The sequence below is a fragment of the Panulirus ornatus genome, chromosome 8 (assembly GCF_036320965.1).
Source record: "Panulirus ornatus isolate Po-2019 chromosome 8, ASM3632096v1, whole genome shotgun sequence".
Lineage (NCBI taxonomy): Eukaryota > Metazoa > Arthropoda > Malacostraca > Decapoda > Palinuridae > Panulirus > Panulirus ornatus.
The window spans coordinates 2,055,441-2,082,073 of NC_092231.1; the positions used below are offsets into that span (position 1 = coordinate 2,055,441).

The 26,633-nt window shown below is 41.2% G+C and overlaps 1 protein-coding gene across 2 annotated transcripts in view; it reads right to left on the minus strand.

The window, feature by feature from the left end:
* The window catches only part of LOC139749723 (coiled-coil domain-containing protein 6-like), an 83,010-nt gene extending 66,371 nt beyond the window's left edge, over positions 1-16,639 (minus strand). Inside the window, exons 1-3 of one of the 2 annotated variants that reach the window (XM_071663901.1) lie at positions 16,559-16,639; positions 16,130-16,364; positions 12,593-12,742 (exon numbers count right to left, since the gene is read on the minus strand). In XM_071663901.1, coding sequence (XP_071520002.1) covers positions 12,593-12,742; positions 16,130-16,357 — 378 coding nt within the window. In that variant the 5' untranslated portion in view covers positions 16,358-16,364; positions 16,559-16,639. The remainder of the gene's footprint in view (positions 1-12,592; positions 12,743-16,129; positions 16,365-16,558) is intronic. The other variant, XM_071663900.1, reaches the window with a different exon arrangement.
* Between the last annotated feature and the right edge of the window lie 9,994 nt (positions 16,640-26,633).

The following is a 26,633-nucleotide window of genomic DNA, read 5'->3' on the forward strand; positions in this document are numbered from 1 at the left end:
AAGATGTCTTGTGGAAGGTGTTGCAAATATATGGTGTGGGTGGAAAGCTACTAGAAACAATGAGTTTCTATCAAGAGAGATAGGAGTGTACAAGGAAGAAAGGAAGAGATGAGAGAGGTTCCAAGGGAAGGTGGGTCTTTTACAAGAGTGTGTGATGTCACCATGGCTGTTTAATGTGCTTTTGGAATAGGTGGTGAGTTAAGTAAATGCAACGTTCTTGGAGGAACAGGCAATTCTTCAGTTTGCTGGGAGTAAGGGTAATTGGGAGATGAGACAGTTGCTATTTGCTGATGACATAGCTCTGGTGACAGCTTTGAGTGATACATTGCAGAAGCTACTTTCTCAGAATGGAAATGAGTATGAAATGAGAAATTTGAGTTACTGTAAATAAACATGTTTATTAAGTTTACCTGGAGAGAGAGACAGATTGTTTGAAAGTGAGTCTGAAAGGAGAGAATTTGGAGAAATGAAGTGTTTAAATCAGATACCTGGGAGTGGATGCTGTGGATGGAACCATGAAGCTGAAGTAAGCCATAAGGTAGGTTTGGGGTTAAGGTCCTAGGAGCACTGAGGAGTGTGGAGAGGTCATTGCCTGTGACGATGGGTATATTGGATGGTAAAGTAGTTCCAATGGTGTTGTATGGATGCGAGGCGCAGGCCTTAGATGAAAAAAGTATGAAAGAGGGTCAATTTACTGGAAATGACATGCCTGACGACAACATGGGGTGTGAAGCAGGGTTGATCGAATAAGATAAGGCAAGAGAAAGGTGTGGTATTAACAAAAGTATGGCTAAAAGAGCTGAAATGGTCTGGATATATGGAGAGGATGGGTGAGGAGAGGCTAAAAGGGTGTACATCTCAGAAAAAGAGGGGACAAGAAGAAGGGGGAAAACCAAACTGGACAAGAAAAGATGCTGTGAAGAACGCTTTGAGTGATCGGGGCCAGAGCATGTAGGAGGAGGTGAAGTGTGCATGAGATTGAGTCAAATGGAACAATGTGGTATACAGGGGTTGACATGCTGTCATAAGGCTAGTCTGAGTATATGAAGAGGTCAGAGAAACCAGAGAAAATTCGAGAGAACTTAGCAGCAGATAGAAGCACTAGTTTTGGTGCATCATATGTGACAGCTAAAGAGTGGATGTATGCAAATGAAGTCATTCTTTGTTATTTCTATGTGCTAGACTGCCATGCACAGAACGGTGAAGTCTATCTATCAGTCTATATCTCAGACAGCTGTTCCAAATGTAATTACATCAAAGGGGTGGCCATGGTAATAGAGTCTCCATAACTAAAGAACTCCAATAATGCTTCTTAGCCTTTAGTACCTCACCCTTAGCAGGCCAGTGGCAGAAGGCAACTCTAGCGTGCAGCGTTTGCAGAGGCTCCTCACTAATATTCCTAATGACTACTTCTACCTAATGCTCCTAATGAATACTTCTATCCAATGCTCCAACCTATTACTTCTAACAAAAGTTTCTATCTAATGCTCCGGCCTAAAAGTCCCTACCTACTATTTCTATCTACTGCTCCAACCATTTCGCCAAATGGCAAGGATATTGCACAGTGCTCACCACAGAAAAATCTAGAGTTATGGAGAATGAGCTGTGTAAGTTAAGTGTTGTAAAGTGTTACATATGGCAAGGAGAGATTGTATGTTCATAGACAGAATGCCTATAGTCCACATGTTAGTAAGACAGAAAGAAAAGACAGCTACCTAGGTAGGAGGAGTGCAACTTGACAACCACTAAAGTGCTGGCTCACTATGCAGATGTCACTAACCTCCCTGGTCATTGACGATCTACCAACTACTACCTACTTGAGTGATCTACAAATATGAATACAGTATACAAGTATATAAAAGAAAAAAATATGTCTTAGGGGTGGAACCAAATGGAGAGGCATTACCTAACTCCATCAAGGCAATAGTCTTTAAATCAAACAAACTCTTGCAGTGAACTGAATTTCTCATTCTTTTGGATAATCCGAGAGCCCCACTGCCTCTGGGAAACACTGCACTGGAGTTACCCTTTGACACTGGCCTTTCAAAAGTGTGGCACTTAAGCCTAAGAAGTAGCACTGGAGTCCACCAATTATGACGGGGAGTAAAAGGGATGAACAACTGAGGGTAAGGACTCTGAACATAAATGGAGTGACTGGTGAGAGTAAAAGGAAGAAGTTTAAGGACAAATCTAAAAGTTATATAGTTTGTCTGAATGTGCTGAGGATTGGGGATCCCATATCCTTGGGTATGATGTATGTAGTGAAAAAGATAATGATGAATACAAGTTGTAGGAGGGCATGGAAGGAGGAGTGGTATAGATGAGAATGAATGAGCATTATCATGGAAGACGGAAAGCAACATGTACAACTGTGCTACCATCAAGAGTACAGGAGGGTGTTTCAGAGGTTGGACGGAATGGATCAAGAATTGTGTGGTTGAAAGAAAAGACTGGAATAGTGAAGTATGCATGAATATGTGTATATGCGCCTGAGAATATGAAGGCAGCAAGACAAGGATGAAATGAAGTGTTTCTGGAGTAACTTGGAAGACTGTAAAAATGGGTTTGAGAAGGAGAAAGGTAGTTTTAATGGGTGATATAAATACAAAGGTAGGGTGTGATGAAATTGGCAAATTGGCAAGATAACGAGTAATGGGGAGTGCCTGGAGTAAATAAGAATGGAAGATATCCTGTGGACATCTGCACTGAGGGATTTATTCCTTGTAAACACCTTTTTCCACCACATGAAGATACAGATATATGTGGATGAGATATGATGGAAGAGAAGAAAAGAAGGCTTTAAATGAATATGTAGCAGTGGATGAAAGGGTGAGAAAGGTTATGCTGGATGCGAGAGTTGTGAGAGGATTATTTGTTGATACTGACCCTTTTGCAGTTCTTGTAGGGTTGAGGTTAAGGGGAAAAATGGAGAGGTAAAAATGTTGGCAAGCAAGAATATGAAACAAAGAACGCAAGGAGGAGTATGAAAGACAGGTGACAAAGTTTAGATAATGGGCAGTAAATGTGTGAATGAGGTTTCTAAAATGTTTAGAAAAAAGTTAAAGGTTGTAGAATTAGTAGCTGGATACAAGGTTGTAAGATAAAATAAAAGTGTAAATGCATGGTGAATGGATGACATTAGAAATGCTATGGAAAAGAAGAAAAAGGCACGTTGTAGATTGCTTGAAAGGAATATACCAGTGGAAGTTCACAAAAGGATGGAAGAATGTAAGATGTGTTTGTGGAATGCTAAGATGATGGATGAAAGCAAAGAAAGAATAGATGAAGATTTTGAAGGAATGCTGAGTGAAAAGTTTAGGGAAAATGAGAAATTGTACTGAAAGGAGGCAAAAAATGTGAAAAGTAAAAAAGGGGAATTGCTGAATCAAGAGGAGAAAGTGAAAGGAAGATGGAAACAGTACTTAGAAGAACTGCAGCAAGTGAAAGAAGGTGATGCAGCATTTGCTACATTACATGCATGGGTAAGAGGATGTTGGACAAGGATACAAATGCAAGGGCCTATAGTAAGAAGGGATGTAAAAAAGGGTGATAATAATGTTGAAGGTTGGAAAGGCTAGGATTACAGCAGAAATGCTGAATTATGGAGAAGAAAGTTTGATAAACAGGATGCAGCTGATATGTAATTTAGCATGGTAGCTGAAGGCTGTATCTGAGGATCGAGTGAAAGTTATCATTGTTCCTTTATTAAAAGGAAAAAGTGCGAATACAGTGTGTAATTACAGAAGAATAAGTCTGTTCAGTATACCAAGAAAAGTGTGTGCAAGTGTTGACTGACAGAATGACGAAAGTGACTGAATGGAGGATAAATGAGGAGCAAGGGGTAAAAATTTAGAAAAGGTAGGGATTGTATGCAACTGATTTTTGGAGAGAGAATGACTGTCAAAAAGTATCAAGCAAAAGTTAAGAGGCTATATGCAGCTTTTATGGATTGGGGAAAGAGTACTGTAGAGTCAAGTGGAATGCTTTAGGGAATGTGTTAAGGATGTATGTGGTTGGAGGCCATCTCTTGGATTATGTGAAAGCCTTCTATAGATGAGCAAATGCAAGTGTAAGAGTGGATGGAGAGTTGACCAAATTCTTAAATATACATGTGGGTAAGAGGCAGGGCTGAGTGATGCCCCTTAGCCTTTTTAACATATATATGGATGGAATGATATGAGATAAAAGCACACAAGGGAAAGAGAGTGCAGTGATGGAGTGTATCTAGTAACAAGCCTATTTGTGTGTTGTTTGCTGAGAGTGAAGAGGAGTTGCAGAAGGTTGTAACTGTTTTATGACATAGGGTTAAGAGGAGCTGCAGAAGGTTGTAACCATTTGATGACATGTATAAGCATAGGCAACTGAAGAGAAAAGCAATTATAAGTAGAGAAATGTGTTTGACAGGATATAGAGTGAAAGAAAAGAATTTGCAAAGCCATAAAGAAAGATAGAAGAAAGTGTACTAAGCTCTGTCACTGATATGAAAAATGGTGGAATAAGTCATGAAAGGGTTAGTGGGAGATGTGGTATTAAAAAGAGTGTGATTAGGAGAGATGAAGAGGATGTATTGAAAAGGTTTGGATATATGGAGAGAATGAGAGAGGAGAGGTTAACAAAGAGGATATATGTGTCAAAAGTGGAGGGAGTAAGGAGAAGGGGTAGACCAAACTGGAGATGGAGAGATGAAGTGAAAAAGACTTTCAGTGACTGGGGCCTGCACATGCAGCAGTAAAAGGCATGCACAGGATAAAGTGCATGGGAAGCGGCCAAGGTAAACCATGGAAAGCTGTGGTGCTTAGTTATGGATAGGGAGCAATAGTTTCGATGCATTATACATGATAGCTAGAGACTGGATGAGAAAATGTGGCCTTTCTTCACCTGTTCCTGGTACTACCTCTACCCAAAAAATACAAAGCGAATGATCAGGAAACTATTCATAACTATAAAAATGCAATCGAATTTCTTTAATTTGTTTATGAATGGGGTTGTTTGGGAGGTGAATGCAAGAGTTTTGGAGAGAGGGACAAGTATGCAGTCTATTGTGGATGAGAGGACTTGGGAAGTGATTCAGTTGTTGTTCACTGATGATACAGCACTGGAGGCTGATTCAGGAGAGAAACTGCAGAAGCTGGTGACTGAGTTCAGTAAAGTGTGTAAAACAAGAAAGCTGAGAATAAAGGTGAATAACAGCAAGGTTATTAGGTACAGTAAGGTTGAGGGAAAAGTCAATTGGGAGGTAAGTTTGAATGGAGAAAACCTAGAGGAAGTGAAGTGTTTTAGTTATCTGGGAGTGGATTTGGCAGCGGATGGAACCATGGAAGCGGAAGTGAGTCACAGGGTGGGGGAGGGGGCAAAGGTTCTAGGAGCGCTGAAAAATGTGTGGAAGGCGAGAACATTATCTCGGAAAGCAAAAATGGGTATGTTTGAAGGATTAGTGGTTCCGACAATTTCATATGGTTGCGAGGTGTGGGCTATAGATAGGGTTGTGCAGAGGAGGGTGGATGTGTTGGAAGTAAGATGTTTGAGGACAATATGTGGTGTGAAGTGGTTTCATCGAGTAAGTGATGAAAGGGTAAGAGAGATGTGTGTATAATAAAAAGAGTGTTGTTGAGAGAGCTGAAGAGGGTGTATTGAAATGGTTTGGTCACATGGAGAGAATGAGTGAGGAAAGATTGACCAAGAGGATATATGTGTCAGAGGTGGAGGGAACGAGGAGAAGTGGGAGACCAAATTGGAGGTGGAAGGATGGAGTGAAAAAGAATCTGAGCAATCGGGGCCTGAACATGCCGGAGGGTGAATGGCGTGCAAGGAATAGAGTGAATTGGAACGATGTGGTATACCAGGGTCGATGTACTGTCAATAGATTAAACCAGGGAATGTGAAGCATCTGGGATAAACCATGGAAAGTTTTGTGGGGCCTGGATGTGGAAAGGGAGCTGTGGTTTCAGTGCATTATAAATGACAGCTTGAGACTGAGTGTGAACGAATGTGGCCTTTGTTGTCTTTTCCTAGCGCAACCTCGCACGTGTGTGGGGGAAGAGGGTGTCATTTCATGTGTGGCAGGGTGGCAATGGGAATGAATAAAGGCAGTCAGTATGAATTATGTACATGTGTATATATGTATACGTCTGTGTATGTATATATATGTATACGTTGAAATGTATAGGTATGTATATGTGCATGTGTGGACGTGTACGTATATACATGTGTATGGGGTGGGTTGGGCCATTTCTTTCGTCTGTTTCCTTGCGCTACCTCACTAACGCGGGAGACAGCAGAAAAAAAAAAATAAAATAAAAAATAAATGTAATGACAAATTACAGGTTATAAAGACTGCCAAACTATATTTCAACCCCAGTTTCATAATCAGCATAAAAAATATTCCTTATAATGAGATTTTGATGCAAATCTATTTTAGTGAGAAGAATACCATAATTTGCAGGTAATAGTTCAGGGAATTTTTCAACCCAAAATTTTTTTCAAATTTAAAATACAACATAATATAATAAAAACATTTCTATACCTGAAATAATCATTCTACAAAATATCTTGTGATGCATCCTCTACCCAATAAATAAATAATAAATACAAAGTGTACGACAAGAAAACTATTCATAACTATAAAAATGCAATGACAAATTACAGGTTATAAAGACCACCAAACTATATTTCAACCCCACAATCGTAATCAGCATGAAAAATATTTCTTATAATGAGATTATGATCCAAATCTATTTTCATGAAAAGAGCACCAAAATTTGCAGGTAATAGTCCAGGGAATTTTTCTGCCCAAAAAATGGAGAAAAACTGGAGGAAGTGAAGTGTTTTAGATATCTGGGAGTGGATCTGGCAGCGGATGGAACCATGGAAGCGGAAGTGGATCATAGGGTGGGGGAGGGGGCGAAAATCCTGGGGGCCTTGAAGAATGTGTGGAAGTCGAGAACATTATCTCGGAAAGCAAAAATGGGTATGTTTGAAGGAATAGTGGTTCCAACAATGTTGTATGGTTGCGAGGCGTGGGCTATGGATAGAGTTGTGCGCAGGAGGATGGATGTGCTGGAAATGAGATGTTTGAGGACAATGTGTGGTGTGAGGTGGTTTGATCGAGTGAGTAACGTAAGGGTGAGAGAGATGTGTGGAAATAAAAAGAGCGTGGTTGAGAGAGCAGAAGAGGGTGTTTTGAAGTGGTTTGGGCACATGGAGAGGATGAGTGAGGAAAGATTGACCAAGAGGAGATATGTGTCGGAGGTGGAGGGAACAAGGAGAAGAGGGAGACCAAATTGGAGGTGGAAAGATGGAGTGAAAAAGATTTTGTGTGATCGGGGCCTGAACATGCAGGAGGGTGAAAGGAGGGCAAGGAATAGAGTGAATTGGAGCGATGTGGTATACCGGGGTTGACGTGCTGTCAGTGGATTGAAGCAGGGCATGTGAAGCGTCTGGGGTAAACCATGGAAAGCTGTGTAGGTATGTATATTTGCGTGTGTGGACGTATGTATATACATGTGTATGGGGGGGGGTTGGGCCATTTCTTTCATCTGTTTCCTTACGCTACCTCGCAAACGTGGGAGGCAGCGACAAAGTATAATAATAATAATAAAAAAAACATAATACAATGTTTCTATACCTGAAATAATCCTAGAAAATATCTTGTGATGCTTCCTGTGCAGGATACATACCCAAACACCCCATAAATAGGAAGCGAATGATCAGAAAATTATTCATTACTTAAAAATGCAATGACAAATTACAGGTTATAAAGACTGCCAAACTATATTTCAACCCCAGTTTCATAATCAGCATGAAAAATATTCCTTACAATGAAATTTTGAGGTAATCTATTTTCGGCCCCCAAAAATTTTCTTTCAAATTTTAAATAAAACATAATAAAACGTTTCTATACCTGAAATAACCATAGAAAATATCTTGTGATGCTTCCTCTACCCGATAAATACCCAATCAATACAAAGCGAATGATCGGAAAACTATTCATAACTATAAAAATGCAGTGAAAAGTTTTTATCGAGGATGTAAGGCATGTGTACGTGTAGGAAGAGAGGAAAGTGATTGGTTCTCAGTGAATGTAGGTTTGCGGCAGGGGTGTGTGATGTTTCCATGGTTGTTTAATTTGTTTATGGATGGGGTTGTTAGGGATGTAAATGCAAGAGTTTTGGAAAGAGGGGCAAGTATGAAGTCTGTTGGGGATGAGAGAGATTGGGAAGTGAGTTAGTTGTTGTTCGCTGATGATACAGCGCTGGTGGCTGATTCATGTGAGAAACTGCAGAAGCTGGTGACTGAGTTTGGTAAAGTGTGTGAAAGAAGAAAGTTAAGAGTAAATGTGAATAAGAGCAAGGTTATTAGGTACAGTAGGGTTGAGGGTCAAGTCAATTGGGAGGTAAGTCTGAATGGAGAAAAACTGGAGGAAGTAAAGTGTTTTAGATATCTGGGAGTGGATCTGGCAGCGGATGGAACCATGGAAGCGGGAGTGGATCATAGGGTGGGGGAGGGGGCGAAAATCCTGGGAGCCTTGAAGAATGTGTGGAAGTCGAGAACATTATCTCGGAAAGCAAAAATGGGTATGTTTGAAGGAATAGTGGTTCCAACAATGTTGTATGGTTGCGAGGCGTGGGCTATGGATAGAGTTGTGCGCAGGAGGATGGATGCACTGGAAATGAGATGTTTGAGGACAATGTGTGGTGTGAGGTGGTTTGATCGAGTAAGTAACGTAAAGGTAAGAGAGATATGTGGAAATAAAAAGAGCGTGGTTGAGAGAGCAGAAGAGGATGTTTTGAAATGGTTTGGGCACATGGAGAGAATGAGTGAGGAAAGATTGACCAAGAGGATATATGTGTCGGAGGTGGAGGGAACGAGAAGTGGGAGACCAAACTGGAGGTGGAAAGATGGAGTGAAAAAGATTTTGTGTGATCGGGGCCTGAACATGCAGGAGGGTGAAAGGAGGGCAAGGAATAGAGTGAATTGGATCGATGTGGTATACCAGGGTTGACGTGCTGTCAGTGGATTGAATCAGGGCACGTGAAGCGTCTGGGGTAAACCATGGAAAGCTGTGTAGGTATGTATATTTGCGTGTGTGGACGTATGTATATACATGTGTATGGGGGTGGGTTGGGCCATTTCTTTCGTCTGTTTCCTTGCGCTACCTCGCAAACGCGGGAGACAGCGACAAAGCAAAAAAAAAAAAAAAAATTACAGGTTATACAAACTGCCAAACTAAATTTCAACCCCAGAATCGTAATCATGAAAAATATTCCTTACAATGAAATTTTGATGCAAATCTATTTCTGTGAAAAAAATACTAAAATTTGCCGGTAATAATAGTTCAAGGAATTTTTTAACCCAAAAAATTCCTCTTTCAAATTAAATATACAACATAATAAAACGTTTCTACACCTGAAATAATCACAGAAAATATCTTGCGATGTTTCCTCTTCCCGATAAATACCAAATAAATACAAAGCAAATGATCAGAAAACTATTCATAACCATAAAAATGCAATGACAAATTACTGGTTATAAAGACTGCCAAACTATATTTCAACCTGTTTCGTAATCAGCATTAAAAATATTCCTTGTAGAGATTTTGATGCAAATCTATCTTCATGAGAAAAATACCAAAATTTGCAGGGAATTTTTAAACCCCCCAAATTTTTCTTTCAAACTATAAATACAATACAATAAAATTTTCTATACCTGAAATAATCACAGAAAATATCTTGTGATGCTTCCTCTGCACGATAAATACCCAAGATATACAAAGCGAGAGATCAGAAAATTATTCATAACTATAAAAATGCAATGACACATTACAGGTCACAAACACTGCCAAACTATATTTTCAACCCTAGTTTCGTTATCAGCATGAAAATTATTCCTTATAATGAGATTTTGATGCAACTCTATTTTTGTGACAAAAAGATCATGTAGGTAATAGTGCAAGGAGTCTTTTAGTCCAAAAAAAATTCTCTTCCAAATTTGAAATAAAACACATGAAACGTTTCTATACCGAAAATAATCATAGAAAATATTTTGTTATGCATCCTCTACCCGATACATACCCAAGAAATGCAAAGTGAATGATAGGAAAACTATTCATAACTATAAAAATGCAAATGACAAATTACAGGTTATAAAGACTGCTAAGCTATGTTTCAACCCCAGTTTCGTAATCAGCATGAAAAATATTCCTTATAATGAGATGTTGATGCAAATCTATTATCATGAAAAAAATCCCAGGGAATTGTTTAGCCCCCAAACAAATTTTCTTTCAAATTTTTAATACATCATAAAATATTTTTATACCTGAAATAATCACAGAAAATATCTTGCGATGCTTCCTCTATCTGATAAATGCCCAATAAATACGAAGGGGATGGAACCATGGAAGCAGAAGTGAGTCACAGGGTGGGGGAGGGGATGAAGGCTCTGGAAGCATTGAAGAGTGAGTGGAATGCAAGCATGTTATCTCGGAGGGCAAATATGTTTGAAGGAATAGTGGTTCCAACAATGTTATATGGATGTGAGGCATGGGCTATGGATGGGGTTGTGCGGAGAGTGGATGTGTTGGAAATTAAAAGTTTGAGGACAATATGTGGTGTGAGGTGGTTTGATCAAGAAAGTAATGAAAGGGTAAGAGAGACATGTGATAGTGAAAAGAGTGTGGTTGAAAGGAGAAGAGGGTGTGTTGAGGTGGTTTGGTCACATGGAGAGAATGAGTGAGGAAAAATTGACAAAGAGGATATATGTGTTAGAGGTTGAGAAAATGAGGAGAGGTGGGAGACCAAGTTGGAGGTGGAAGGATGGAGTGGAGATTTTGGGCAATCAGGGCCTGAACATACAGGAGGGTGAGGGTCTCCCACTTCAACTCGTTCCCTCCACCTCTGACACATATATCCTCTTTGTCAATCCTTCCTCATTCATTATCTCCATGTGACCAAACCATTTCAATACACCCTCTTCTGCTCTCTCAACCACACTCTATCTTTCACCAGACATCTCTCTTACCCCTCCATTACTCACTTGATCAAACACCTCACACCACATATTGTCCTCAAGCATTTCATTTCCAACACATCCACCCTCCTCCGCACAACCTTATCTTTAGCCCATGCCTCACAACCATATATAATTGTTGGAACCACTATTCCTTCAAACATGCCATTTTTACCCTCCAAGATAACGTTCTCGACTTCCACACATTTTCCAACGCTCCCATAACCTTCGCCCCCTCCCCCAACCTGTGACTCACTTCCACTTCCTTGGTTCCATCCACTGCTAAATCCACTCCCAGATATCTGAAACACTTTATTTCCTCCAGTTTTTCTCCATTCAAACTTACCTTCCAATGAACTTGTCCCTCAACCCTAAGGAGCCTAATAAACTTGCTTTTATTCACATTTACTCTCAGCTTTCTTCTTTTACACACTTTACCAAACTCAGTCACCAACATCTGCAGTTTCTCACCCAAATCAGCCACCAGCGCTGTATCATCAGCGAACAACAACTGACTCACTTCCCAAGCCCTCACATATATATATATATTCTAGCTTGAGCCAGGTACCAATATTATCAACCACCTCCTAAGGGTGGACAAACGAGCTGTGCTGACAGTGGACCAACTGCCACAACCAGGATTTGAACGTATGTGCCTGACCCTGGGTGGCCTGTGAATGCATCACTGTCAGGAACATTAACCACTACACCAAGGAAGGTATCATTTCAGATATTGCTCTTGGGAACTATCTACGTGTGTCCCTAACACTAAGGATTAGACCTTTGACACAAAACTTGTTGGTGCCTCCCATTGATTCTCTCTGGAAACCAAACACATGATGACTGACCATTCTGAATCTTTTGCTAGAACAGCAAATTCTATTCTTTCTTTCATGTTTCCCTCTCCCTAGAGCCTTTCTACATTAAAGAATGAGGTCTGCAGGCACCTGAGGAGCCCTGTATTATTTCTTCATTCTTTTTCTCACACCTTATTTTCTTTTCATCAATGACCGTGATCGAGGCATGTTTACCCAGTAGGAAAAGGAGGTACAAAAAGGGTATGTTAAGAAGGTGTATTTCTCTATCACAGGACTGTTGAGGCATAACATGATTTACAAAGAAAGCTCATCCATCCTTCCAACTTGAACCTGAAGAGTAAAGATGAAGGGCAAAGCTCAATACCCAGCCTCATGACTAAACAAGCAAAAGAGGTTATATGGGATGCAAGTAACCTCCTCCTGAGACTACAGAGCTGAAAAAGACAGAGGTGGTTTTTTTTTCTCTCTCTCTCAGCTTAAGGTTATGAAAATGAAGATAACGAGTTTGTATGATTGGATGAGGTTAAGGGCACAAGAGAGTCAAATCCCCTCTCTAATCTTGGAACTGTGCTATTAAGCTTCCCCTAGTCCTAATCCCATCTCAATACATCTAAGCAAAATATTAGTCATATAATCCAGCTTATGTTCTACCACTCAGGTACAGGCACTCCTACCTACAAACAATAATTCCTTTCACCAACAGATAATCAACTCTCTCACTGGCAAGGCTGTAACATAAAAAAAAAAAACTAGAAAACACTGCCACCCACCTGACTAAGTTTACGAGACAGGTCATTGGTGAGACACTCCTCCTCCTGTTCATAATTCAGAGCTAGAGTTTCCTTTTCCTTCTTCAAAGCTTGAATCTTCTTCAAAAGGGTATTACTTATGAATTCCTCCTCCTGCTCTGCTCTGGCTTGCTGTGGGAATCATTACGTAAAGTCAGATTGTGCAAACGCATGTCCGTAAAAAAATACATACCTAAGTAAACAAAGAACAATTCACATCGTGCAAAAGACTTTACAAAGAACAAATCACAGCATATAAACGACTTTTACTTTAAGTGATGTTGAGTTAACATTTCTACATTCATCTACTTCATATATGTTTTTTCCTATTTAAAGTGAACTATTTTTCTCAGCTATTTCCCTTAATGACAATCTCTATATTTTCAAAAGCCAACTACCTTAAGCTGAAAAATCTGATGAAGAACTACACATACTGGTTTGGTTATCAATGAAAGGAGTACTAAATGAAAGAGTTGTACAAATATGACACATGGTTAGATATTTGAAAAAATTTTGAAAGACACAAATGTTCCTATAAGCATAGCAAAAAGAATTATGAGATGGCACAGTTTTGCTAGCCCAAACCAGTTTTAGGACTTAACCATTATTCGATTCTCTTTGTTTATGGCCAGTTAACCAATTTCCTATCAACTGAAAGACACCCCTATCAATGCTATGTGACTTATTGATAGTAATATTTGATGGGAGGTTGAGGGACAAGTCAATTGGGAGGTAAGTTTGAATGGAGAAAAACTGGAAGAAGTGCTTTAGATATCTGGGAATGGATTTGGCAGCAGATGGAACCATGGAAGCGGAAGTGAGTCACAGGGTGGGGAAAGTGGTTCCAACAATGTTACATGGCTGCAAGGCATGGGCTGTAGATAGGGTTGTGCGGAAGAAGGTGGATGTGTTGGAAATGAGATGTTTGAGGACAATATGTGGTGTGAGGTGGGTTGATCGAGTAAGTAATGAAAGAGTAAGAGAGATGTGTAGTAATAAAAAGAGTGGGTGTGATGTGGTTTGATCGAGTAAGAAATTAAAGGGTAAGAGAGATGTGGTAATAAAAAGCATGTGGTTGAGAGAGCAAAAGAGGGTGTATTGAAATGGTTTGGTCACATGGAAAGAATGAGTGAGAAAAGATTGACAAAGAGGATATATGTGTCAGAAAAAAAGGGATAAAGAAATGGGAGACCAAATTGGAGGTGGAAGGATGGAGTGACAGAGATTTTGAGCAATCGGGGCTTGAACATGCAGGAGGGTGGAGGGCGCGCAAGGAATAGAGTGAATTGGAACGATGAGGTATACCAGGGCCAACATGCTGGCAATGCATTGAACCAGGGCATGTGAAGCATCTGGGGTAAACAATGGAAAGTTTTGTGGGGCCTGGATGTGGAAAGGGAGCTATGGTTTTGGTGCATTGTACATGACAGCTAGAGACTGAGTGTGAACAAAGACCCATTTTAGAAAACATGAGTGACCAACATTTCTTATGTCTCTAAAAACAATCGGTCCACAACCATTTCACATGGTTTGTCAACCTCACAAGCTATCTACTGAAAAGTTGCAACAGAAAAAACAATACTTAAGGCTAACTTGCTGTAATATACAGAATTTCAGTTGGCAGATGACATTCATCACTCTGAAGACATAAATGAGCAACTTGCATACTGACGAACCATCTATCTATGCAATGGTTCATAAACAGATAAAACACTAAAGTAAATGATGAGACACTAGTCTCATACTGACTATCAGTATGAATTATCATCCTTATGCATTACAAACAAAACAAGGATAATAATAACAGCTCTCATCTGACAACCTTAAATGGACTTTCAGACTTGGCCTAATGTTTTACAGAAAAATTTCTCTAAATTCCACAGCAAACATGCACATTTCTAGATAATTATCATTATCTTTCTGTAAGGTACAAAAATTAACTGAAACTGGTTTAAGAAAATTAAACTTTATGAAAAATTCTGGGAGCCTTGAAGAATGTGTGGAAGTCGAGAACATTATCTCGGAAAGCAAAAATGGGTATGTTTGAAGGAATAGTGGTTCCAACAATGTTGTATGGTTGCGAGGCGTGGGCTATGGATAGAGTTGTGCGCAGGAGGATGGATGTGCTGGAAATGAGATGTTTGAGGACAATGTGTGGTGTGAGGTGGTTTGATCGAGTAAGTAACGTAAGGGTAAGAGAGATGTGTGGAAATAAAAAGAGCGTGGTTGAGAGAGCAGAAGAGGGTGTTTTGAAATGGTTCGGGCACATGGAGAGAATGAGTGAGGAAAGATTGACCAAGAGAATATATGTGTCGGAGGTGGAGGGAACGAGGAGAAGAGGGAGACCAAATTGGAGGTGGAAAGATGGAGTGAAAAAGATTTTGTGTGATCGGGGCCTGAACATGCAGGAGGGTGAAAGGAGGGCAAGGAATAGAGTGAATTGGAGCGATGTGGTATACCGGGGTTGACGTGCTGTCAGTGGATTGAATCAAGGCATGTGAAGCGTCTGGGGTAAACCATGGAAAGTTGTGTAGGTATGTATATTTGCGTGTATGGACGTATGTATATACATGTGTATGGGGGTGGGTTGGGCCATTTCTTTCGTCTGTTTCCTTGCGCTACCTCGCAAATGCGGGAGACAGCGACAAAGCAAAAAAAAAAAAAAATGAAGAAAATGCTCGATATATATGGGTAACTCAGAATTTTGAGAAAAATTATGATTTGATTTTCCTCTATATAATAAATAAAAGTGTTCCCCCTAGAATAAGCTTTTCACCCTGATATGTAACATCATTCCATAAATCCACACTTTCCTTAGTGTAAAAATCTTGTTAGGTTCAAATTACACTGTATGCAACTGAGGTGTAAGTCTTGAGAAATGATGAAACTGCAAGGGTAAGAACACACCTCATATGAAAAGATGCGCCTGAAAAAATTTTTTCAAAAGCACATCAAATGAGGATATGATTGCGACATACCTCTCAACAATACAGAAAAAGTTCTAAAGCAAGGATGCCAAGACTTACTCCATCAAAACCAACTCACCACCATGTACCAACAGATGGCTGTTGTCATACAAAATGATTTTTGGTTGCTATCAAAAATCATAAGATATTATAACATAAAACGATATGAGAGTACCTATAACAATCAGTTATGTACACCTGTACACAACAAACAAGTTCTGGGAAAAAATATGTAAATAGCACATCATACTTAAAATCAACCATAATTACATATCTAATAACATATAAGCCCTGAAGTATCTCAAGTATGAAGATTCCTTTAAATTCGTTTCCGGAAGTACATCAAAAGTCGTTAACTTAATTTTTATATATTCCATGTTATAGTTATTACTGTCATTCTGAAATTCCACACAAATTGTCAACACGCACGGCTAAAGGAGAGTCAAGCTCCGATTCTATGGTTACTTTACTTATGAGTGTCCACTCTTCCTTATTCATACTACCATTAAGTACGTCGTCATACAAATGTCAAGACAAGAGCAACAAAACTCACAATATTGACAGACGCTTGCCGCAACGCCCTGTTCTCCTCTTGCAAGCTCTTCACTCGTAGTTTATAGGTTTCCAGCTCAGCCCTAAGTACACGATTTTGCTGTTGGAGGCAGTCTATCCTTTTCTGCCATTGTTCCCGTGTGATTGGGGATGGTGGCATGGAAGGTGGTTGCATGATCGGCCCATCAGTAACAGAAGACGAGTCGCTCTCACTCGCACTGTCGGCCATGTTTACACTGTTGACAATAAACGTGGAAACCCTAACACCATTGTCATTCCCTGCTCCATTAGAAACGGTGTGTTCAAGCTAATAGCACCACAAATCTTACACAATTTATTTTCTGAAACAACATAAAAAATATTTAGCAAATATATATAACGTACAGTACCTACTACAACTAAAAATCTGATACCATATCGTTATTCGAACCTCCACAAGTATGCGACTGAGGTGAAGGGAATCCCAGGTGAACAAGTTTTCTCTCCTTATACACGGTAGACCCACGAGATGAATAATGGTATACTCGCCGCCCACCACGCGACACCCACAACTCACCGCCCATGCCTTTAAGGATTGTTTTCCCGTGTTCACTGCAATAAAAGGAATATCGATACATTCTGGAAGAACATGAGTAATCAGCAGCGTTTCTGTTAGCACTTGCTATTAATTTCCTAATGCTCTCCAACTTTGTTCAAATAACTACTACTTGGGGCTCTTTTATTGTCATTATGAAGTGATTATTTTCCTTTATAGTGTTTTTTTAGTCATAATGCACATGTGGAAACAATTATTTACCTGAAAGATTTTACAAAGACCTGACATTATCCGACAATAGAGACCATCTAAACTTGCAACCAAAAGAGGAGTGTAACTTTTGTAACTACAAGAAATCCTTGTACTTCGACTTATAACCACCAACGCCTTTAAGAGATATTCTAGCCCCATCTAATTTGTTCAGTAAAATCATTTTTATAAGCCATAGTATAAACAAAGATCTGATTAAGTTGTCTCGTGCTAGAAAGTAGATTTTTTTCCATACATTCGTTGTTTCTCGTGTTGTGAGGTAGCGCTAAGATCAGACGAAGAACGGTCTTGTTTTCTTATATTTCTGCGGTCATCATGTATGATGCCCCGGAACCATAGCACTTATCCAAACCTGGCCCCTGATTGCAGGGGCAACATGCATAGTGAGAATGTATTTGGTTTTAATGTGGGGCCATACTAAACATTTTGGAAACATGATTAGAAACAATGTGAACAGCTTGTGTATATACTGGTTATTCATCAAAGTTAACGACGTTACCAAAGTTGTTAAGATGTTAGGAAACCACATCGGTAACGTGATAGCTACATAGTTACCCACGATGTTCGAAACCATTCACGGACGTGCTGGTTGCATTACACTGTGTAACACAATTTTGATACCTGGGCAGTGTTATTTCCTAATTGCTTATGCCTATAAAGTAGAGAAGAGGGATATTATTCCCTTTAAGCTTTGCTTATGTGACAAGGACAGAGAAATTATGAAAATTAATTTTTTCCAATTGGACAACGGGCGAATTTGTACATTTCTATTCACATACAGTAAATAAACAACATATGAATCAAAATTAACATGTATTCACACTAATGTCAAACGAAAGTGACCACAAAAGATTTAGAACTGGGTAGTTTTCCGAGATTTACGAATGTATTGTAAATCGCTTTCACGAATCAGACCCAAAGTATGATTTCCCATCATGTTCTCGTTATGTTCCATGGTAGAGGCGTTCAAAGTCCATATATCCTGGTGGAAGTCTTTCCTTGCTCCTGCGAATACGTTTCCATGTTCTGCTTGAAGTCAAGATGAGCGTCAAGGATATGGACTTTGAGGGACATCCTGAAGCCCATTTTGCCGTAGTTCTTCACCATAGTATCAACCAGCTCCACATAGTTTGCGGCCTGTGATTGGCCAGAAAGCCCCAAACCACTGTAACAAAGCTGTACCAAACTGCCTTCCCCACCTAGTGAACTCCTTGGGGAATTCCTTGCACTTCAGGATCCTTATCTGTGGTCCGACAAAGGCACCAGCTATGACTTTTGTCTCAGACAGCTTAGGGAAGAAGTCTTGAAAGTACTTGACGGCTGCAAACTCCTTATCTAAAGCTGAGACAAAATGTTTCATAAGGCCTAATTCTATGTGCAATGAAGGTCCGGATACGGGACATCAGGTGCATTCTTGCCTGTCCGACGTTTGGAAGGGTCCACCAAGCAGAAGTAGCAATTGCTTGAGTGATCAGTGGGTTCCAGCCAAATTCTTGGGATAGCGAACTTCATGGCTCTCTTTTCCCGTCTGTAACAGCCTGCAAAAGAACAATATAAAATTGTGATTATGAAAAGAATTATATTTGTCTGTCAATGTATTTCACCCGTGACTAAAGTGTAAGAGATTCTCTCAACATATTCCATATATGATATTTTTTTCAGTAACTGAAAATTTAAAAAATAAAGAATTTATATCTTGAAAATTCTGAATTTTTTTATGACAAAGTTCCGCCATACAAATGAGCAACAATTGTCTATCATACCTTCCAGAGTATTTTTTCTCCTTGTTCGCAGGTGAAATGAGGTGGCCAGATTTTGTTCTGATCCCGGGGAAACAGGCATGCTGAAATATGACATTTGGCCTGACACATCTTAGATGATGCAGCCACCGAGTATATTGTCGCTCTTGTTTGAACGATTTGGCCGGAGACATGGCAAAATGCGTCTGCCGGATGCTTGTAGCCTGCAGATGCATCCGGAATGTTCTGAAAAAATAGGTAAATTTCAAAATAACACTGTCTTGATCACAAAACCAAAGTTTCAAGGGAATAGTAGCCATTTCTATACTTTTTAAATAGTCAGTTGGAAAACAACACTTATTACCCAGGAGGGAGAGGAAAAAAATGGTGATATTCTTGGGAACTTGTTGGTAATATACCAATGTCTCCAGCTGATGAGGTTCATGTTGGCAACACTAGTCGTCAGCTTTGGTGCAAGCTGTTGATAACGATGTTCTTATGTTGTGTTGATGTAGACCTGCTCTTGGTGTAAGCGTGACTCTCAACACTGATCATTACAATGTCACCAAAACACGCTACAAACAATATTTGGTGCAGTCTCACTTTTAGTATTAACACCTGAAGATATTGTTTACTGATTATTCGGCTGGTGGATGTAGATAAAGTTTGACTACCTTAATGACCGGTAATTGATAGGCCTAAAGCTACAGACAGCCAACCAACCAATTAACCTGACCACTTCGTATGCCCTGGTTCAGCCCACTTGACAGCGTATCGCCTCCTGCATACCACATTGGTCTACTTGCTTTGTCCTAATGCACGCCTCTCATTCTCCTGCATGTTCAGACTCCGATTACTCGAAACTTCATTTAAGACATCCGTCAGGTTCTGGTTTCCCCTTCTTGTTCCCTCCACTTCTGAAATATATCCCATCTTAGCCTCTCCACACTAAGAGTCCTCTCCACATGTCCAAACCATTTCAGCATATCCTCTTCAGCTCTCTCAACCATACTCTTCTTGCTACCACACCTATCTCTCTCTTACCATTATCTTTAGCTTGAAGAACATTCCTCACACTCGACGAACCATCCCTACACCAGATACTGTCCTCAAACAAATGCTTCCATTTTGAGCACTTTTCCTCTTCCGTGCTTTTTAATCTATGAACCAAGCCTCGAATCCGTACAACACCGTCGGAACTATTACTATACCATGTCTGTCTTTGCCCTCAGAACAATGACATCTATTTTGACGCACTCCTCATTTCAATCCGAGACCTTGGTCACCTCACCCATCGCATGGCATACCTCAGCTCCCATGATAAGGGTAAAAAATATATCGACTCCCCCCATTTCGCTAGCTGTAAATAATCACATATGTGTTTGATTATTGTGTTTGATGCCAAGGCTGTCCTTACAGAACACTCATCCCTTAAAGATTTATCTGTTTGGTCTATATATATATATATATATATATATATATATATATATATATATATATATATATATATATATATATATATATATTTGCTTTGTCGCTGTCTCCCGCGTTTGCGAGGTAGCGCAAGGAAACAGACGAAAGAAATGGCCCAACCCACCCCCATACACATGTATATACAGACGTCCACACACGCAAATATACATACCTACACAGCTTTCCATGGTTCACCCCAGACGCTTCACATGCCCTGATTCAATCCACTGACAGCACGTCAACCCCGGTATACCACATCGATCCAATTCACTCTATTCCTTGCCCTCCTTTCACCCTCCTGCATGTTCAGGCCCCGATCACACAAAATCTTTTTCACTCCATCTTTCCACCTCCAATTTGGTCTCCTACTTCTCCTCGTTCCCTCCACCTCCGACACATATATCCTCTTGGTCAATCTTTCCTCACTCATTCTCTCCATGTGCCCAAACCATTTCAAAACACCCTCTTCTGCTCTCTCAACCACGCTCTTTTTATTTCCACACATCTCTCTTACCCTTACGTTACTTACTCGATCAAACCACCTCACACCACACATTGTCCTCAAACATCTCATTTCCAGCACATCCATCCTCCTGCGCACAACTCTATCCATAGCCCACGCCTCGCAACCATACAACATTGTTGGAACCACTATTCCTTCAAACATACCCATTTTTGCTTTCCGAGATAATGTTCTCGACTTCCACACATTCTTCAAGGCTCCCAGGATTTTCGCCCCCTCCCCCACCCTATGATCTACTTCCGCTTCCATGGTTCCATCCGCTGCCAGATCCACTCCCAGATATCTAAAACACTTTACTTCCTCCAGTTTTGCTCCATTCAGACTTACCTCCCAACTGACTTGACCCTCAACACTACTGTACCTAATTACCTTGCTCTTATTCACATTTACTCTTAACTTTCTTCTTTCACACACTTTACCAAACTCAGTCACCAGCTTCTGCAGTTTCTCACATGAATCAGCCACCAGCGCTGTATCATCAGCGAACAACAACTGACTCACTTCCCAAGCTCTCTCATCCCCAACAGACTTCATACTTGCCCCTCTTTCCAAAACTCTTGCATTTACTCCCTAACAACCCCATCCATAAACAAATTAAACAACCATGGAGACATCACACACCCCTGCCGCAAACCTACATTCACTGAGAACCAATCACTTCCCTCTCTTCCTACACGTACACATGCCTTACATCCTCGATAAAAACTTTTCACTGCATCTAACAACTTGCCTCCCACACCATATATTCTTAATACCTTCCACAGAGCATCTCTATCAACTCTATCATATGCCTTCTCCAGATCCATAAATGCTACATACAAATCCATTTGCTTTTCTAAGTATTTCTCACATACATTCTTCAAAGCAAACACCTGATCCACACATCCTCTACCACTTCTCAAACCACACTGCTCTTCCCCAATCTGATGCTCTGTACATGCCTTCACCCTCTCAATCAATACTCTCCCATATAATTTACCAGGAATACTCAACAAACTTATACCTCTGTAATTTGAGCACTCATTCTTATCCCCTTTGCCTTTGTACAATGGCACTATGCACGCATTCCGCCAATCCTCAGGCACCTCACCATGAGTCATACATACATTAAATAACCTTACCAACCAGTCAACAATACAGTCACCCCCTTTTTTAATAAATTCCACTGCAATACCATCCAAACCTGCTGCCTTGCCGGCTTTCATCTTCCGCAAAGCTTTTACTACCTCTTCTCTGTTTACCAAATCATTTTTCCTAACCCTCTCACTTTGCACACCACCTCGACCAAAACACCCTATATCTGCCACTCTATCATCAAACACATTCAACATATATATCTTATTACAGACTACATGCAACAGAGTAGACACCCGATTTCTTATTAGTTGGCAGTTATTCTTCATTATGCAATTCCGTATGGTTTCTTCATACATGAAAACAATATTGATATTGTTTCAAATTATTAGTAAGATGTGCAGATTCCGTATGATAAGGCAGAACCAAAATGATTTGGTTATGAATTTGTTTTCCAACTCAATACAGTGGAAGGTCTTCCTTGCTTTTTGTATGTAATTGTCAGTAACCTTCTCAGGATAACAATATATATCTATATGCCTATGAGTCCACGGGGAAATGAAACACGATAAGTTCCCAAAAGCACTTGCGTGTAATAATCACATCATCATGGGAGATACAAGAAATATAACAGTCAGTTGATACACAACGAAGACACGTAGCTGGGACTCCATTCGGTAAACTTGTTTACCAAATGGCGTCCTAGCTACGTCTATTCGTTGTATATTAAACCACGAGGACACAACAAGCGATTATGTAAACACTGGTCATATTAGACAATGAACAGGTTGTGTGGTCGAAGCGGAGGTTAAAAAATGGGACCTACGCGTCTAAAGCTCATTCTTAAATGCACAAATAGGTAATCATTAGGAATCACACACACACACACACACATCTTATCACCAGGCAGGAATTGTACACTTGATTTGAAAAAGGCTTTATCATCAAGAGAAAAGGAACCCCACAGCCACATCAGGGCCTCTCTAGGCTCTACTGACTTGCATCACGACTCACGGAGCATGGAAAGCATACTGACTTGCATCACGACTCACGGAGCATGGAAAGCATACTGACCTGAATCACGACTCACGGAGCATGGAAAGCATACTGACTTGCATCACGACTCACGGAGCATGGAAAGCATACTGACTTGCATCACGACTCACGGAGCATGGAAACCATACTGACCTGCATCACGACTCACGGAGCATGGAAAGCATACTGACCTGCATCACGACTCACGGAGCATGGAAAGCATACTGACCTGCATCACGACTCACGGAGCATGGAAAGCATACTGACTTGCATCACGACTCACGGAGCATGGAAAGCATACTGACCTGCATCACGACTCACGGAGCATGGAAAGCATACTGACTTGCATCACGACTCACGGAGCATGGAAAGCATACTGACCTGCATCACGACTCACGGAGCATGGAAAGCATACTGACCTGCATCACGACTCACGGAGCATGGAAAGCATACTGACTTGCATCACGACTCACGGAGCATGGAAAGCATACTGACCTGCATCACGACTCACGGAGCATGGAAAGCATACTGACCTGCATCACGACTCACGGAGCATGGAAAGCATACTGACCTGCATCACGACTCACGGAGCATGGAAAGCATACTGACTTGCATCACGACTCACGGAGCATGGAAAGCATACTGACTTGCATCACGACTCACGGAGCATGGAAAGCATACTGACCTGCATCACGACTCACGGAGCATGGAAAGCATACTGACCTGCATCACGACTCACGGAGCATGGAAAGCATACTGAACGTTACTCACGACAAACAAGGATACTGACGTGTACCCATGTTCATTTTAACCGGAGGGCTACCCCCTCCCTACACTGACGGCTGGGGTTCCTCCCGCCCCACACTGAATTACTGGGTCTCCCCCCGCCCAACACTGACTGCTGGGTCTCCATCCGCCCTACAGTGACTCCTGGGTCTCCCCCCGCCCCACACTGACCACTGGGTCTCCCCCCGGCCAACACTGACTACTGGGTCTCCCCCCGCCCCACACTGACTACTGCGGTCCTCCCTGCACTACAAGGACTGCTGGGGATCCCCCCGCTCTATACTGACTGCTGGGTAGCTGGAGGTCAGTTTCAAGAGGATTGTAGCCGGCCGAACCAGTGCTGAGGTTCTCAGTGATATGGCATGTGTCTCACCCCTGTGGTAGCTGCTGTTGTCTGCCAACTGCTGACAACAGCAGCTCTGTGGTTAGCTCGTATGATTGCCAACACCTAGGTTGGTGGTGGAAGGTGTCCCGCTGTCCTAGACACCTTTCCTCTGTGAATGTATGTATTGTGTTCAGATCATTGTACAACACGCTATCACTCTGCCTAGCCAGGTAAGATGGCGGGGGACACCATTCTGAGGAACAGGGAAGTCTAAACAGCATGATTGCTCACGATGTGACGACTGTGGTGCTCGTGGAACCGTCTGTGAGTGTGGTGCTAACACCGTCCGTGACTGTGGTGTTAGCACCACCATCTTGTCGTTACCAGACCACAAGTTCCGACAGTGTGGTAAGGTTTTTCTGTGGTGGAGCGGTAGCGTGTGGGCGACCAACCCGTGTGGTCACCATATACAGCGTCCACCACACCAGCAGGAGGCTCTCTACCGCTATTATGCAATAGCACGTGTGTGTGTGTGTGTGTGTGTGTGTGTGTGTGTGTGTGTGTAATCACCTATCCCTATTTGTACTCTACGGGGGTGGAGTTCTACACTCGTGGGACCCTATCTGTAGAACTTTCTCTATTTATACAACTTTCTAAACTTATGTATGCTGTCCACTTTCACTATAACTCCCTTCCATTCATCCACCAACCTTCTGCTATAGAGGAACTTTTCATTTCTACATCTTTTCTGAAAACTTTCTTGCTTAAATTCAAGTTATGACATCTGATTGTTTAGTTCCTAAATCTTCCGAAGATTGTTCACTGTCTCCGTCATCAGTCTGATTTAAAGACTTAGAAGTTGTGATCAGCTCACTCTATACTCTTTTCTCTTTCATGATAGACAAATTGAAGGCCTCTAACTTTTCTTCGTATCTCAACTCTCTTAATTTCAGTGTTATCTTTCTTGCCCTCGCTGGACCTTCTCTATTAACTCTCTGTGTTCACTAAGTGCAGTGACCAAACCTGGACACATGCTCTAGCTCTGATCTGATGCAAAATGTGACCAGCATGCTCGATACTTCCTTAGCCACAAACTCTGAATGCAATTCTTATATTTGCTGGCTGACGGTTGTTTTCACACACGTACATGTTCTCTTAAGGTGAAAGTAAAGTTCTGGCAGTTTCAGTGGGATTGCAGTGTTTGTGAGGAGTGGAGGTTTTGAGTGGTAAAGTTGCGGCATCTGTGAGACTGGTTGGGTGACAGCATCTGTGAGACTGGTTGGGTGACAGTATCTGTGAGACTGGTTGGGTGACAGTATCTGTGAGACTGGTTGGGTGACAGTATCTGTGAGACTGGAGGGGTGACAGTATCTGTGAGACTGGTTGGGTGACAGCATCTGTGAGACTGGTTGGGTGACAGTATCTGTGAGACTGGAGGGGTGACAGTATCTGTGAGACTGGAGGGGTGACAGTATCTGTGAGACTGGAGGGGTGACAGTATCTGTGAGACTGGAGGGGTGACAGTATCTGTGAGACTGGTTGGGTGACAGTATCTGTGAGACTGGAGGGGTGACAGTATCTGTGAGACTGGAGGGGTGACAGTATCTGTGAGACTGGTTGGGTGACAGTAGCTGTGAGAGCTGGAGGGGTGACAGTATTGTGAGACTGGAGGGGTGACAGTATCTGTGAGACTGGAGGGGTGACAGTATCTGAGAGACTGGTTGGGTGACAGTATCTGTGAGACTGGATGGGGTGACAGTATCTGTGAGACTGGTTGGGTGACAGTATCTGTGAGACTGGAGGGGTGACAATATCTACCAGTGACCTGTTCAGCCATACATGCCACAGCACAAATGTAGTTAGATGGATCCATGTGATAGCCACTCACACCATAATGTTTGGAGTACAAAAGCTGTATAGAATTAGGAATCAGCAGCATTTCCCCGCTTGACGTCACCACGCTTATCCAAGACACTAATTACAATTTTCACCTTCAACACTTAGCCAAAATCAGAGCCTCTGAGCACGTACAGAAACTTCAGACTGAATATAACGCAGCCCAGTGCGTCTATACTGACGGTTCTCTCTGCTCTGCCACTGGGAGGGCAGGCAGTGCTGCCATTGTGGTCCAGCCCAACGGTAATAGATCAGAGGAAAATATTAGAATAAACAACAAACTGAATCTTCCGCCAGTCTCATCTCATCGCCCTCGATCTTGAGATCACTGCCACAGACAGTTTGATTCTACGAGGGAATACAAAGGAACATCAGAAATTCAAATATAAGTAAGGTAAAAGGTAGAAGGTATACAGATAATACTCAAAGGGAATGATATTTAAACTGTCAATGTGCGTAAGAAAGTGCAAATACTGTTAAGTTGTGGACTTGAAGCGAAATATTGATCAAGTCTGTTCTTACAAGTATCTACTGGATTGCTGTCAACGACTCTAACTGGCAAATCACTCCATATGTTAACAATCCTGTTGAAGAAAAAGTACTTTGCCTCAATCTAGGTAAATCATTTGTCCAAAAGTTTGTAACCATTACTAAGAATAATATCAGACGAATCAAGTCTTACGTAATTTGCTAGATCAAGATCATCAGGCCTTTGATAATTTTTGAATACTTGTATTAGATTACCTCTTAAACTTATCTTTAATAAGCTAAATACATTCAAGTCGTTTAATCTGCTCTCGTATGATGTGTGTCTCAGCCCAGGAATCATCTTGGTAGCTCGACCCTGTA